Source organism: Arthrobotrys flagrans (genome assembly GCF_004000055.1).
Source record: "Arthrobotrys flagrans strain CBS H-5679 chromosome Unknown unitig_1, whole genome shotgun sequence".
NCBI lineage: Eukaryota > Fungi > Ascomycota > Orbiliomycetes > Orbiliales > Orbiliaceae > Arthrobotrys > Arthrobotrys flagrans.
In genome coordinates this window covers 6,171,459-6,187,946 of record NW_027137556.1, presented here as the reverse complement: position 1 = coordinate 6,187,946, position 16,488 = coordinate 6,171,459, and the positions used below count along the sequence as shown (strand labels likewise).

The window sequence follows — 16,488 nt, the reverse complement described above, 5'->3', positions numbered from 1 at the left end:
CCTGGCGATTGTTGATAATGTGATACGGGGAACCTATGTACTCCGTACATAGCACAGCTACAACAATTGAGCTGTTCCCGGTATGGCAATTCAAGAGCCCAAGAGCCCAACTCGACCCAAATGCCCGTGCGGGCGTGCATATGTATGCCTCGAGTCGATGGATGCATTTGCATGCATGCAGCCGACATTACATAAATTTTCCCGTAGACGTATTCCATCCAGGAAACCAGCAAAGAAGCCTGGTGGCGTACATTAGAAAAGTCCAGGAAAAAAAAAACCAATCTTTAAAATTTTTTTCACTGCTTTTCTCCTCCCTTCTCTCAAACCTCGATCATTGTTCGATATTTGCCTATCATGTACATATCACTAGGATCCCATTGCATTGAGACAATAGGCATTGAATCGTCTGCCAGATGTTAAACTGTTTAGTTCCCGTGCACGGACCTAACTACCTCCCGTTTTCGTCTTACGAATCCAATACAACCATCTAGTCTGATTTTTAATATTGTTCCTCGAGACAGAATTAAATGCTAACAGACGTTTTGTGATATATGTTCTTTATTCTGCTGCCGAGAACTACGGAATATCCAAGGAATATTCCACCGCACAGGCTTATTGTGTAGCTCGCACAGATTAGCGCGAAGCAAGTCATGCGACCAAGGTTGGAGACGGAACCCCTGGACATGGGCTTTTGAGGTTTCTTCCGGAGTCACTTGCACCAAAAAACTGCATAAGCAAGACGAAATCCCTCCCCGCCAACAAAATTCCCCAAACCTATAAAATTTGGAGATATTATATCCGCCTGTAGCTGTAACCGGGTCACACCTCAGCTCTGAGCTGCATTTAGCAAGCCAGGGAGGTCGAGCAGAAGGAACGAACCTGGCATAAAAAGAAAACAAAGAATAAAAAAAGCGTGGGGGTATCCACGGCTTCAGCCTTTTGGCGGGACCAGAATCATGTCACCGGCATCACGTTGCAAAGGAACAATTTCGATACTTCTGCCGGAGCTCTGCAATATCGGAAAATCTCCCCTTCAGTGATTCTTGGTCGAAACATCTGTGGGCCTATAACAGACATGCAGACGGGTCAGGTTTCAGCCGATCGAAGATACGCATGCATTCAAAAGGCTAGGGCCGGTACCCGCAACAGATCATTTTGTTACTGGAGGATCCGTAATGCGAATGGTCCGGGTGACGCCACTCAAGATATCCATAAAACTCCCCTTTCAAATTTACCCTTTGGGGAGATTGTAATGTCTTCGGCCATGCTTAGTCTCCCGGAAGAAACAAATGGTGAAACAAATGCGAATGAATGTTTCTTACCCTTCGTGCATGCCGTATCGGGGGTCGCGGGGTCGATTTCGAAATTTCGCGAGATGCCTTGACTGGGTCCATTTGTTCATATGATCCTCTGAAATCGATCGATCTCACATTTTTTTGTATACAAGGCGTTTCCCGTTCACAATGGTAGTAGGCTATCTATCTACGAGCAATCAATGCATGCTTCTGAGACGGGCTGACCAGAACGGTCCTGGGATCCTGAAGTAGAAGATGTTAAAGGAACCCATAGTGTTAATCGGGTTAGACGAAGCATCAGATGATCATAAGTCGATATATTTAGCTAGACGTCAGAACAAACATTTGAGTGGACCAGACATGCGGCTCGGCTCGACAAAGACAACGTCACCCGTCTTCACCTGATTTCGATATTAAAAATACAACCCTCAACATTATCAGCCGCGTTTCCCTTTGTAGTGTGTTCATCGATATCGCCAGTACATGTACGGAGGCTCGCTCGTCAACAAGAATTCGTGGCAGCTCAATTGCCAAGAAGATGCTATCTTTCAAGTTTGTAGAATCTATGTATCATCAAATTGCTCTTTTGATCCACAGTGATCCTTGTATCTCATGTTCCTCGATCCTGGTGTTCAATATATTAATTGTCCCCAAACCTAGCGATATTAGTTGTCCCACGTGGTAAACAGCTCCTTTGGAAGCTGGCCCTTTTCGAAAAGTAGCCCCCACAATTGAGCATATTTTCCTAGCATCTCATTTTTAATTTTGTTCCCTTTCCCTCATTTCCTGCTTTGGCACGATATTCAAGCATTTATCCTCGGTTAAAGTCCTTTCCTATCTAGGGGAAATCATGGGCAAGAAACCAGTGTCCTCTTTTGCTTTCGGTCTTTTGCGGTCCACTGTGGCTCAACTTCGTCTCGCTCCCCTCAACGAGCAAATCTAGCGAAACTTGCATTCCGGTATCACAAGAATCCCGGAAACTCAGAAATCCTAGCATTAGCTGCATGATCTTTTTGTGAAGCAGGGTATTGTTACAGATACCTTTGGACGGCTTTGCGTATAGCGGGGAAATATAGCTGCATTGTTCTCAACAAAATGTTCAACTGATGATGCACCGCCTTTGCCAGGTCACATGCTGTATGTATGTATGTATGTATGTATGTATGTATGTATGTATGTATGTAAATCAACGAAACGAGTCTACGAGGCCAGTCGCTTGTTACGCAAAATTCGGCAAGTAATTGCTTTGTTGCGTAGATTCCCTTGATATGATTGTCATCAGGGGAAAGGTATACGAGGTGGCTGAGATATATTTCCTTTTCTATTCTATATATAGTCTAGACGCCTTGTGTCTAGACGTCTACGTGCACTCGTACGATATAAATTCCCGTGGTGCGATCTGGAAAAATCCCGGTGGCCACTTTGAACTTGGGCGTTTCAAATACATTGCAATGCAACCCTCGCTTTACGGCAAAAAGATCGTTTCGTCCCACCAGCTGCGCAAGCGAAAGGACTCCTTGGGCTGGAGGGAGTATTGATAGGAAATACCTTGCCCTAATGATTGGAATTCAAATCCTAACATCATGCAGCCTTCTGCAAAGTGGCCGTCTGAAATGATTTCCAGGAAATTGCCACTAATTGTAGGTTTCCACAGACGCAGCAATTTGTGCATATCGATCGCAGGCGATTGGAAATCTGACCTGACTTCATTATCAAATATTCCTACCATGTCCTACAAGGGTATTACCGGCAAAAGGGCCTGCATTGTTTCTGGAGGCGAGGCTAGTAGTTACCTCATGACGACGAGACCCAAGGAATGCCTCACCCGCGGCCGCGACGCAATCGTCATTCTTTCCCGAGAAAATACCCCTCCAGCGGAAAAATTGCTTCACGAGATACTCTCATTGTTCCTATTCACAAAACATCTGATTTCGTTTTCGGTTTGTCCAGACTTGTCAGGTTGCCCAAACCTGCAGCATTGCACATAGCGAACTAGGATTAACCTTCAACTTCTGCACGAAAGTCATATTACGCTTACAAATCTTAATATTTCTATACATAGCTGTTGGCTTTGCTATCAAAATAGAGAGGCATCGTACGTAACACCTCAACAACTTTTACATGATAATGCGCTGACTTGGAGGAGTCACGAGATTAGGAGCTTTGACGCATATACCGTCTGCAATGCCGTTGTACCGTTGGGAGGTGGGCACGGCTTTGACTTTCGAAAGGATTGCTTGCGAGAACGGGCTCAAGGACTCATCATTTCATCGGTAACCCCGGTAGACATCGATAGCTAGAGTAAACTCTCAACCAATCATCGGCCACTGCCGTTGGAGTAAGACCAAAAACTCAATGCAATGGCGGCATATATATTCCGATGTACACAAAAACTTGCCTTTGCTGACATATTTGCCTCAGCTGGGCTTTGTTGACGCCGGGAAAGATTGCATTTGCAAGATATTAATTTATATCAAGGACGTTCTGGCGAGCTCTCGTCGGCTAGTTGCGATATATAATTGCTAGGTCAGCACCATGATGACCGCAAGACGTTTGCGGTTTATGAAGCCGGATGGTGCCGAGTCAGCTGCATTCAAGGGCACCTTTACCGAAAAGTAAGAGTTCCCAAATTATGCAGACATGGCCCTGATGCACCGACAGTGTGGTTATGCTAAGCCTAGCCTGTGGTCTTTTTTTGGCCGGGGCCCAAAGTTGGTGGATAAGAATTTGCAGTCACCATTGAATGGAAAGGAAGGTTTGGCGGATCTTACACACGTGGCTAGCTCTTTCCCCGCTTTTTAGATTTCGATTCATTTCTTGGGGTTGGAAAGGTTTGGGAGGAGGGCAGGGGCATTGGTATACATTGTAGACATGTACCGGTACCTCGACCTACTTCGGCCGCTCGACTTTGTATTCTCTTGGATGCCCCAAATGAATACAAAGGATATCCGCGGCATATCGTGATATTGCGATATCATGTTTATCGCTTTGTTTCAACCATGATAACTTCGAAAAACAACTTAACTCCGGGCCCAGATATAGTTACATGCACGCGCTCGGATCTTTTATTAAGGTTAACAGGCTTACGTTGAGGATCTTCAAATAAGCCGTTGACCCTAGGCAGTCATATTTCTAAAGTTGGACCTGAAAATTCATGCAACAGATGCTTCGTGGTAGTCGCATCTTGAGTCTTTTGAGGCCGGTTCGATTCTCAGCATCACGGACCACCAAAGCTGGCGTAAGAACCCCATCGACGGATCTCGTAAAGTGGCGTTATCAGTCCTACCTGGAGGCCCTGATTTGTGCACCACCTATAGAAGAGCGAAATATATGTGGATACAAATACCTTTCATGTGGCGGTTAGCATGTATGGAGTGAGAGTGTGTCCCTAACGTTACCACTTGTTGCACAATGTGTGTTGACCAACCGGCGCCGGTTCAGCAAAGCGGCTGGATTTCATAAAAAGCCTTCTGAGGCTGGGGATTTCTTTACTCGGCTCATTTACGGGGCCAATTTTTGATTAGAACAATATTAGTCAGGAAAAGACTCGTATTCATATCAGTTCCTATAGTTATGATTACGAAATGCTTCGTGAACCGTCAATCCCTAGTCAATTAAATACTTCAGTAATTTGTGATCTTGAATTTTGCCTCATGCGATTTCTGAGCTTTGACCCTGCGTGGAAGCGGCAGCGAAGATTTTACGATATCTGATCCCTTTTTCTGGAGGTCAAGGAATGGTCTGTGCGGGCCTTCTCCACAAGCCCCAATGCCGCGCCATGGTTCAATAGCCCCACAAACGGATCGACGCTTCCCCGCACAGGTAGGATTTGGTATTGTTGCGAAAAATTTCTGCCTGATTTGTCTAGCATTACGAGCTACTACCACTAAGTTTTGTGGCTTTTATCGTTCCGACTTCCGTGGTTTCGGCCGTCACAACTATTAGTGCTGATGTATAAGTTTAGAAGGAGCTCAGATAGTTGTGAATTAAAGGAATGAGGTCCATCTTGGAAACTATTACAAAATATCTAACATACAATAATCTCTGTCGGCAAATTGTGATTATGCAGACACCAACGAACGCGCACGACTTATTCGACGCTCGGATATTAATGCTTTGACAGGACTGGGGAAAGGTATAATCGCTTTTCAAAACGACGAAACAAAAAATTTTTCAACCTCGACCTGATATCCTTGTCAGCGCGAAGATGCTAAAAAAAACACAATTACGAAGGTCATCAGGATGCTCATATTGACATGCCCCATCACATTAATTGGCTTAAACTCGGTCGTCAACGCTAGCACTAGTGCCAGCCTTTCGCAACCGACTCTCAGAACCCGAGACAATGAACTGACTCAAGTCACCCACGGGCAGCTAGATAAAGTTAAACGAGATTAGTAAGACATGCATGTGTTCGGATCCGGGGTGGCGGCCTTACCTGAAACGGGAAATCGACGGACTCGAGCATCTGGGCAAGTAGAATATACCATCCTGGGACGCAAGTCAACAGAGCACATGCACCAGCGGCCTAGGTGTTTTGCATTAAAGAATTAGCTCGGGCTTCAAAAATCACACCGCCACATATTGAGGCTCAGTTATGGGCTCAAAGATAAAGCCTCAGTGATCATATGAGGACATTTATATTTTGATAAAATAACGTAGAGCCGCTAGAGATTGGGGAAGCTTACAATCTGTAAATTCCCAGCCAGTTTAACATTTCCATTGGCAACGTAAAAGTATACGGAGACGAGGAGGCCAAATGTGGCATCCAAAAACGTAAATAACGTCAAGAAGACTACATTGGTCCGGAGCGAACAAATAAGGTAGATGGTTGTGATGAAGCCCCATGCAAGGAGATAGAAACCTTAATAGATGCCACGTAGCAGAGTTTGTTAGTTAAAATTCTTCTAAGATATCCCATTGCCGAGCTAAACTCCGGGACCATGGCCTATTTGAGGTCTGCTAAGTAATTTTCTTACCGAAGCTAGCATTGAACCCCATAGTCGTGCCGCCTTCGACGGCGTTGCTGCCGGATGAGGAATACGCTCCCATAGCGTTGAAGGATGGCGTAAGTGTTCCTCCCAGACTAAACCAGAATCCACCTAAATGGAAGAGTAAATGTTAGCCCTGCCATTCAGCTCTTGAAGTCTTGTACTAGATTACTGAGAAATCTCTAAGAGCAAGGTCCCCAATCCGATCGACCTCTATGGCTTAGTAGATCAACGTACTGAAGGATGTAAATACAACAAATGGGAATGTGTTGCCCAAAAAGAACTCGAGTATGCCGCCGACAAGTGAGAGCATGCCTCCAAGGAAGTAGTAGCTGGCCCTGTTAGTTTGATTCAATTGCGTCAGCGCCATGTGTATACACGTATTCCCTTATCCGATGTCATTAATTGGGATTTTTAATTCGGAATATAAATTCGACCTGTATCACCTACACTTGAGCTGCGCCGACGCCACCAGCACCTCGCCATCCCATTAGATCCATGCTCAATGGGGTTAAGCATACCAAGAAGCCTCTGTATCTTTGTTAGTACTATGCTCGGAGGATCTTCAGATTTTCTCGAAACCTACAGAACCGCACTACACAAGTTTGCTTGTTAGTCTCACGATCTCGGAAACACTTCGGATCGACTGCCTCATATCACCGCTTACATTGGGGTTGGGTTGCCAAAAGTTTTACGCAAGTCTCCATGAACTTTGTTCGGGGGCGAGAGATAGAGCTTCTCGAAGAGCTCGGGGGAAATCTGCATAGTTGCTGTTGTGCGGACGCGGTCTAGTTGATCCTTGCCGGAATCATTATGCTGCGAAGATGGTGGATTACTATAGCCCTGATTCCGGGACTGTGGCATAATTTGGGACTCTGTCGAGTAAGTTGGGTCTAGAGTTGTCTTCTCCATTATGAAAGTATTTGAAGAATTGAAGAGGGGTTTCGTGATTTAGAGATAATAGCGGTGTCCGTTTACCGGAAGTTTTCCTAGTACTATAGTGACAATATGGTATTTCCACGAAGGTGTATACGGTTTTCTTTGTTAAACTATTCTGTATATATGGTATAAGGGGTCTTGTAAACTAGCCTCCCTTTTACGCGAGAATAAATGGAATATATATACCACAGCTACCAAGCAATGACGATATGGGACAGAGTGGGTATCGTGAAAGAGTGTGTCGAAACCGATTGGACAAGGCGAAGGCCTCCTTGGAGGTTATATATATCTTGATAACTTAAGATCATGTACCCCAATGGCCATAAGGTTTGGCAACAGTTCCTCCACAAAATCTTGTCCACATATGTACATTTCACTGCAAAGGTGCCGAAATACATTATCTAAACCTCGTGATATCGGCGCATAACCCCGTCGTGAAGGAGATTCCGATTCCCCACAAAATACCTTTCTTGTATTCTCCACAATCCACACCCCCAAAGCTGCCAAAAAAATTTTAACGAAAACACAAGAATGTGGGGGAGAGAATACTTTTCCAAGGTTAATTAGCACCAAGCTTTCTAGTTTGAATCATTTGTATGTAAAGGTCACGAAAATAACACGATTTACCCCAGCCATTCTGAGTGTGGGTACTATTTCCCCAACGCTATGATGTTGGAATTCTCTTGGAACATGCAGCTGAAGGACGAATTAGATTCGTCTCGACCATAAATTCGCAGTAACATGCAGAAAGAAGCGAGTAAAGTGGATTATAGTACCTCCGCTCATGCGGCACTAGTACTAAATCGCCTTCTTGATTCCGGTCCACCGAGCCGTGGTAGCGCTTAGGGTAGAACACGCGTTCTCAACGCAACTATTTCGAACCAAACGAAGAATTCTAGAAAATTATATGCTATGTATCAGGTTGCATTTGCATTTCAATTCCTGCATCGGACGACGGAGACACGGTCAAAGTGTACACCGATTCTATTCAAACTTTTCAGCTGCAAGATCGATCATCGGCTAGTACTTTACATCTCGCAAAGGAAAAAAAAAGTTAATTCCTGACAACGGCTGGCACCAAATGCGGAAGTAGGGCACGGCAAGTATCCACGGAGTATCTGGAACTGATGGGTAGATCACAAAATTTCTCTCTCTCCCAGCTTGAAGTAGTCGATTCGGTGGAGGTTTTGTGTGATACGACCTATGAACAAGCTTGGATGCCCTGGCCTGCCGCGGTAACGGAGAGACAACAAAGCGAGGGACCGAAATCTCGATAAGATAGGTTCTTTCGGCAAGTCAAGATTTGAGATTTTTGATTGGAGGAAGACTTATGGGGGCGAGGGTAGCCATGTCTTGCCTGCAGAGCCCAGGTGTTCGCATATATCTTGGGCTGAAAACCTGAACGACGGAAAGTTAATTTCGCCCCAGTCGAACAAGACATTGCCACGACAAAAGCGAGTGGAAATGGTGTCTTATTCTGTGGAGTGTATTAAGTTTAAACTCGAGGTATCTTCGGGGAAGCTGCGGTGATATCGTAATACAATTGTAAAGTATGTAGCAGGGCACAGGTTTTGAGTTCTTGTGTGATATCGATTTGTTATGCTATTTGAGATATCAATCGAGGGGATGTATAAAAAACCTGACCATTGGCTTTAAAAATCTATATCATGATATTTTTTTACTGACGCTTATGGCCAAATACCGTTCTCCTGGCCTCTATCAGGCACCCGTTATTAATCTTGGTGGGGTTTGGTGGAAGTAGAATTAACGTTTTTTGCACGGTGTGCGAAAATCTAGTTCATTTCACCTGGATATACAATTATACATTCCTTTTTGTGATACAGGCCTGAAAACGGGTATTCGACGGGATCTAGCGTTTGCATATTTAAGTGGCACTCCTGACTGATTTTGACAAATTAAGGGCAGGCTCCGCTGCGCCGCTGTGTAGCTGCTATAAACCGTGTGACTCGGGGCTGCGTGTGGTTACAAAACCTTTGGTAGTGCCCGGCTACGTATCACCAAATTGATAGGGGGATGCGAGTGATCGGTGCACTTAACCATTGAGGAACAGAAATAATGGAGACGAGCATCGAATAGTGCAAGCTTCCGCTTGACCGGGATCGTCAATGAACGCTATATATTGGTATAAGTATCCGTTTAAGTGTTTCATCGCCATCCAGATCCAAATAGTTGGGGAGTAGCCTTGAAGAATTGACGGGTTTAACGCGATTGGAGCAATACGAGGCTGTTTGAGCAGGCGATCAAGTGGATATCGTTACTTTACATTTAGGGGTTCCCCACCGGGAGACAACGGCATATGATACCTAACCTAGGATTAAATATTGATCACTGATCGCTGTGATGCTAAGATTATGGAGCTATTGGTAGTTTTGAGAAGTACTTCATCGGACGAGTACTTGATTGAGATCGGAGGACAGCTCCAGGGCTCTCGGATCCATGAGATTCCAGTTTCCACAATGCAATGAATGCTACCTTTTGTGGAGGTTGGTTTGCAGGATTGATTTGGTTGTCCTCAATATTCCCTGAACTCGAATTTGGGAGATGTATGTACGGAGTCGGCAGTAATTTTATTCCTGTACGGGCGTCAGGTGGCTGCTTTTGGCTGAGAATGGGTTATTTTTGGTTCCTGGAGGGATGCACTTTCTTAGGGAGTTGGCAATTGAGGCCAGTTTGTGAGGATTCCATCTTAAGATCTTTCGCTACCCCCTCAAGCTTTCACTCCTATCACATTTCCGCGAAATACGATGAAAGGCCACGAAGTTGGACTTGAACATATCGACAACCTTTAGATCTCAAATTGAATATTTTTTTCGTACTACCTGTGTCCCAAACCCGGTTCGTCTTCTACCAGAATCTCCTTTAAAGGAGAGGATTTACATAACGGTGTTAAGGGTGAACAAGAATTTTCACATGTTCACGAGACTTCAACAGTGCCTCGAAGCCGTTTGCAACGGCATCCTCAATGGCCACCTTCGCTGTTATCAATTTCTCCGGATTCCTAATCTTGCCTAAACGTCGCAAATGGTTACCAGCAGGTTAGCAGGACAAAGCGTGTAATTGCTGTCAAGATATCGGGGATCATTGATGCTGCAGGTAACCTTGACAGGTAACCTGCAGATAGAAGCGTAGGTTTAATGTGTACAGCTTGACATACCCGTTGATATCGCCTCGATAACTTCCTGGAAATCACCTTCACGGTAGGTGGCTACGCCGATGAGCTTCTTTTCACCAAAAACGAGGGCGTTCATGTCGATATTAGCGGGTTTTTCCCAGACGGCGACGTTACAAACTATCGGATTATGAGCTCGTGGACACTTGCCAGGTGAAACTGGTACTGCCAGTGTCGCTTATTTAGATGTAGGGGAGCACTGCGAAGCCTTACCTATACCTCCCTTCCTAACCGCCTCGATAGCGGCCTCGATAGATTTCTGGACGCCGGCACAGTCGTAGACAGCATTTGGCCCCTGATTTCCCTGAGGACATAGTTCTTTTGCTTTTGCAACGACGTCTTCTTTGGAGGGATCGAGCACTTTGATTTCCACTTCTGAGTGCGAGTTGGCAATGTCGAGGGCGTGCTTGATACGTTGGGGGGAAACCTCGGATATCAAGACCTGACGGCAGCCTCTGGCAAGCAGACAGAATAAGACGGCGAGCCCAATAGGGCCAGCTCCAACAATCAAAGCTGATTGATCCGGGGAGTGGTCGGCTGCTTTGAGGGCGTGCCATGCCACAGCAAGTGGTTCGACGAGAGCTGTTTTTCACCATTCGATTAGTGTCTGCCACAAAATGAAGTGCAACGATAGGCTGCTCTCAACTAGAAGACCTACCTCCGATATCAGTTGGGACGTTGTCCGGTAGTGGATGAACAACCTTTTCCTGTAAACAAGCGTACTCAGAGAATCCACCTCCCCAACCTATAAAGGGTGCATTGTATTAGATATCTTGGAAATGAGACCTAAAGATAAATAATAAGAATAAGAATATTACCTGAAAGGCCAAAGAAGCCGCCTTTGTCACAACAGTTACGGCGTCTATCGAGGCATGGAGGACAAGTATCGTCGAAGAGAGTTGGCTCGATGCAGACTTTCATCCCGACCTTGAGTCGTCCTGGTTCGACGTCGGGTCCAAGTTCAACGATTTCCCCAGCGAACTCGTGACCCATAATCAATGGTACAGTGCAACCGGTCAGCCTGTGAGGCTTTCCAGCAGCCGGCGTCAAAATTGGACCAGTAATATATTCATGCAAGTCGGATCCTATATGCGTATTTTGAATTCAATCGAAGATGCCAGTTAATTCATGAATTCACTCTCCTCCTTTTACCCCGACTTGTGTTATGCGGTCTACTTACCACAGATACCACACCATTCCGGCTTAACTTTGACCTGACCGGGTAAGAGTTCTGGGACAGGGACAGACTCGACCCGGAGGTCTTTTGCGCCGTGATAACGGAGAGCTTTCATTGATGTAGTCATTTTGGGCAATTAACGGATTTGATAGTCGTTTCGAAGCTAGAAGTATAGACGTCCACGGGTACTTCTTATGTTTTATAGATAGACCTCCACTATTCAATTCATGACTTTAGGATAAATGGATAGGCCTATATAGGAGTTGCGGGGAGAGCGGCCGCTTAGCGAAGCCCCCTCCATTGCTGCCTTAGCGAGTCCAATCCCACCGTCTCGCATGCAAGGCGTACGTCATGCATCCAACACTTCTTCTCTTCCAGAGTCAACGTCGACCCACGCGCTGGTCTGAAGTGAATGTCGGAAAAAGGCCTTTTCTTTAAATAATATCAACAAAAGAGGTGTCATTCGTAATTATACCTTCGCATACAGGCCATTCGAGATTTATATCACATATTGTCTGAACGGCTGGAAAATGCACTATTCGAGGCTGCGAACGAGCCATAATGCAGGTCGTCTGCACCGTTTTCCGTGTCTGCACCGTCGATTGGGTAGGTTTGGCAGCAGATCGTTGTGCAAAACATGTACCGTGAACTGCTAATTCAGTTTTCGGCCGGTTGTTACTTATCAGGCGGTATTATTAATGTATTACTGTCGAATACGACTGCTCTACCGTGGAAGTCATCCCGGAAATGCTCGACCAGACATCGAAACACCTTGCCTTTCACTCTTTTGATGACACGGCAGCCCAACTGAAGCGTCCGGACCCAGATCTTAAACGGAAGCCGCCTGCTCAGACACCCAGCTGCCTACTCGTGCTCTCATTCGCTCGTTTCAAAAACTACGAAAGGGAAGAGAGAAAAGCTTGTTTACTCTCGGGTTTAGTGGCCCAACCACGAACCCGTCGGCAGAAAACTAGGCTGAGCAAGTTTTAGAACTTTCTTTTGAAGTCGGACTTGTGAACGTTGTTCGAGATAATAGACTTCAGCTCATATCGAGTGTGACAAGCGAGGGACAGCATCGTTCAACGGCAATACATCAATCATCTGTTGTTCATTTCAAGTTCAACAAACGTCGTCGGAACCCCGATACCAGAAGACTTTATTGTTTACCTGCATTCCGAAGTCCGGGTACATTGATATATCGGCTTTGCGCTGGTGCAAGAGTTACCATGCCGTTGCGCTTGAGGTTTCCGACGGTACACTACTTTAACCGACATCACGGAACGTCGAAAACTAACAATGAATACTCTGTGCAGAAAGATAAGAAGGGCCACCAGCCGTCAGTCTCGGAATCTAGTCGCCGGATATCCAGCGAAGAGGATCGCGCTCGGCATCATATAAGATGTCCGCAATGCTCGCATAGCTGGATGGGACGTTCTCGATCCGATGACCGAGGTCGTGGGTTCGACCCGGTTTTATCTTCCCTGGGCTTCGACTTTTCTCCGATTCCAATTCTCGTCATTGCGCCTAATTCGACAATCGGGAATGCAAATAAGATCGCGGTGACATTATTTTCGCACTTAGTAAAAGTTTACGGCAGTCTAAACGGGATTCATATTGGGGAACTTGGTGTGGAATTCCAAGAGCAAAGATGGGTGACCCTAGGAAAGGTTGTTGAGAAGCGACGAGCCCAATTCCTCGAAGCTTCTGGTACCAAAATCAGCTCCCCAATAGATTCTCCATGCAAAAGGCTAGAAACCGGAGAAGGTTCGAATAACGTGGGTGTTCCAAGCCCGAGGTCAAAGTTCTCACACACTCCGGATCTAAATCTAGGTGGCCTTGGTTGGAGAGCAGCAGATGCTCTCAAAGGCAAGGCCAAATCTTCTAAAGATGTCGAGTCCGACGGGAACGCCGACTCGTTTGAAGTTATGATTCGGTTTCCAAATGAACAGACGCCTCTATATCAAGCAAACAACCGGAGGGAGCGCTTCAGGGAGACGGCTAATCGGCGGCAAGGAGAACCTGATAAGCAAAATACAACGCTCGTTCCCGCAACTTTGTTCCTGTCATTTACAAACAGCGGTAGGGAGGTGTATACCGTACTGTCGATATTGACCCACGATAGCATCAGTGTGGCTGGGTATTTTGTCCCCATTTCTCAAATCGCAGGGTAGCCCTGATCTAATTATCCAATGTAGGAACGCCGTAGCAAACCAAAGGCGGGAAAGGACCAGAGAGATGATAGTCCCTGGCAATATAAGCATAGCTACGGAATTTGCATCTCAGGCTGAAAGAGTTCGCGATTCTACTCTCGAACACTTGGATTCTCACTTCATTGCCATGAACACTCGAGGTGATATAACCATAACAAATTCGTCGACGAGAAAGTTCTTTGGTCTGGAGAGTTCAATGCCTGACATTGGGTAATACTTTGCCTACTATCGCTACAGAGATAGTGTGAAAATCTGACAGAGTCTCGTAGTATCGGCTGGACGACAAGTGATTGGGTGTCTCGATTAAATGTATACGACACCAAGTTCAGCGCCAGTTCACCATTTACGGAATACTTTCACCATAATTTCCGACGAAAGTCAACGGCCACTAAGGATAGCTTCGGAGTTTATGTGAAAGACATGCCTAGACTTGTGGAAGTTTCTGGTCTGCCCTTATATGCAGTTAATACCCCATGGGTAAAGGACTTGGATCGTGAACTCGTTGGTTATCTGACTATGTTCCGGGATATAACGAAACAACGGGAAATCGATGCTACACAGCAACGAGATGAGAGACTGCGAGGCATTTTCACAAGTGGAGTGGTCTCAGAGCTGAGAACGTAGGATATCAATATCCCAAGTTTCACTAGTCAACACGGCGCTGACATAAATAGCTAGGCCGATTGCAGGTATTGTTGGTCTACTTCAACTTCTGAACGAGACACGACTAAACCAGGAGCAAACTACCCATTTAATGGGTCTCTTGCGATCTGTGAACTTCCTTCGTGAGTCATTGCCGCCGCCACCTATTTAGACCATCTACTAACAACGTTTAGTCATATCCATGTAGGACATACGTACTAGAATATTATATTGCTGTGCAGGGTCAGAATTAACACCAATTTAGCGACGATATCGTTGACTTCTCGTCTTTTGAAATGCGACAAACTATAGTCAAAGCGAAGGCGTTCAATCTCTTCAATCTTATCCACCACGTTTGCAACCTTTCATTCCTCACATTCTCCAAGCGAGATGTTCAATTCACGATGGATTTCGAAGGCTTAAAGAGTATTACGAGATATAAATACGAGGGAGCCGAAGGTGATGAAGAACGACCACTGGACGAACGGATGGAATGTGTCATGATTGGAGACGAATCGAACGCCAGGAGAGTTTTGACTAATATTCTGTCAAATGTATGTCCTGAAATTAGCCCTTGTTTGCTGGTGGATATCTGATAGTAATGGGGCATAGGCGTTCAAGTACACCTCGGAAGGCTATGTTAGCCTCAGGGTATATGTAGTATCTACACAGGGTTCTACATGCAAGATATGCTTCGAAGTGAAAGATACTGGTATCGGTATCTCAGAAGAGGCCGGGAAATCGATATTCAAGCCGTTCGTCGGAGATGACGAGACTGGGCGGAGGCCGACTGATGGTACCATAATTTTGCCCCTGCATCCGCAAAGAATCAGTATCTGACGATGTAGTACTTTAGGTCTCGGTCTCTATGTAACCCAGAAGGTAGGCAAGCCTTTAATTCACTTGAGTTACTCGTTCTTAAGCTGCAGATATTGATTTCCGATCAGATTGTAAAACAACTCGGTGGCAACCTCAACTTCTTCAGTACGTTGGGTATCGGTTCAGTGTTCAAGATCACGTTCCCTTTTATAAGAGATTCGAACGCCAAATTGCCTGAAACACAGGACAAAGTGGAAGACTCGTTGCATGTCACCAGCGCTATCCTACAAAAGAACTTTGACGAACGTCGCCGTGTGTCAGATCCATTGTCGTTGCGACTACCAGAATCCGACGGAGAAGAAGAAGCCGCAGCGGAATCTAAAAAAGATGAACCTCCCCCGGAACCTGCTCCGGAGGGTGTTCCAGAAACCGCGCTGAGCCCGCTCTCTTCCCCGCTTGCGGAAGTCACTCATCCGGCCCCGTCCCCACCAACCGAACTAGAAGAAGAGAAGAAAAAAAAGCCTGGTGCTAAAAAGAGGCCCCAATACTCACCGGTCCCTACCCGCAGAGAACCACGTCGGGAAGGTTCAAGAGAATCCGTGTCATCTACGAAGGGCACACCAAGCGATACTAAAGGACTTAAAGTTATGGTTGTTGAGGATAATTGGGCATTGCAAAGTATCACCAAGCTTCGGCTAGAGAAATTGGGTTGTGAAGCTATAATTGCACCGAATGGAATCGATGCATTGCGTCTTTTGAGCACTAAATTAGCGGAACCTGATTTTATCCTGATGGATCTACAAATGCCACTGATGGTATAAGTGTAGCCCTTCTCTTTCTTAATACTAAGATGGCATTTTAATCAATTCAAACGTATTAGGACGGATATGACACCACGAAGAACATTCGCAGTGCGGCGGAACCTAGACTTAAATATTTCCAGCATATACCCATCATTGCGGTTACCGCCTCGACCCTAGAAGAGGACAAAGAAAAGGCGTTCGAAGTGGGCATGTCGGATTACGTCTTCAAACCTCTAGGGTTGAGCGTTTTAAAGGAATTGATAGCAAAGTATGGGACCAAGCCGGCGCCGACAAGTAATGCGGATGGAAATAATGGCTTGCAACCGGAAAATGCTGCTTCTTAGTATCGGCATGCATTCATATCTGCACCACGATAGCGAATATATTATAGTTTTGGGGGATTTATAGACGGGACTTTCTTG

The 16,488-nt window shown here is 45.7% G+C and overlaps 3 protein-coding genes across 3 annotated transcripts; 1 reads left to right on the top strand and 2 right to left on the bottom strand.

Annotated features, from left to right (window-relative positions):
* Nucleotides 1-5,573: 5,573 nt before the first annotated feature.
* DFL_009813 (uncharacterized protein) lies at nucleotides 5,574-7,198 on the bottom strand (the record flags this gene model as incomplete). The annotated part of the gene is made up of 8 exons (XM_067639756.1): nucleotides 5,574-5,669; nucleotides 5,734-5,823; nucleotides 5,984-6,159; nucleotides 6,275-6,397; nucleotides 6,524-6,624; nucleotides 6,737-6,817; nucleotides 6,873-6,881; nucleotides 6,954-7,198. The coding sequence occupies 8 exons, from the start codon at nucleotides 7,196-7,198 to the stop codon at nucleotides 5,574-5,576; spliced, it is 921 nt and encodes a 306-aa protein (XP_067487512.1).
* Nucleotides 7,199-10,132: 2,934 nt separating this feature from the next.
* On the bottom strand, nucleotides 10,133-11,719 carry DFL_009812 (uncharacterized protein; the record flags this gene model as incomplete). Its single annotated transcript, XM_067639755.1, has 6 exons — nucleotides 10,133-10,254; nucleotides 10,401-10,535; nucleotides 10,629-10,997; nucleotides 11,074-11,160; nucleotides 11,234-11,500; nucleotides 11,596-11,719. The coding sequence occupies 6 exons, from the start codon at nucleotides 11,717-11,719 to the stop codon at nucleotides 10,133-10,135; spliced, it is 1,104 nt and encodes a 367-aa protein (XP_067487511.1).
* Nucleotides 11,720-12,818: 1,099 nt separating this feature from the next.
* On the top strand, nucleotides 12,819-16,410 carry DFL_009811 (uncharacterized protein; the record flags this gene model as incomplete). Its single annotated transcript, XM_067639754.1, has 10 exons — nucleotides 12,819-13,729; nucleotides 13,788-14,012; nucleotides 14,072-14,422; nucleotides 14,481-14,587; nucleotides 14,639-14,648; nucleotides 14,710-14,998; nucleotides 15,057-15,240; nucleotides 15,301-15,326; nucleotides 15,392-16,078; nucleotides 16,144-16,410. 10 exons carry the CDS (start codon nucleotides 12,819-12,821, stop codon nucleotides 16,408-16,410), a joined length of 3,057 nt encoding a protein of 1,018 aa, XP_067487510.1.
* Nucleotides 16,411-16,488: the final 78 nt, after the last annotated feature.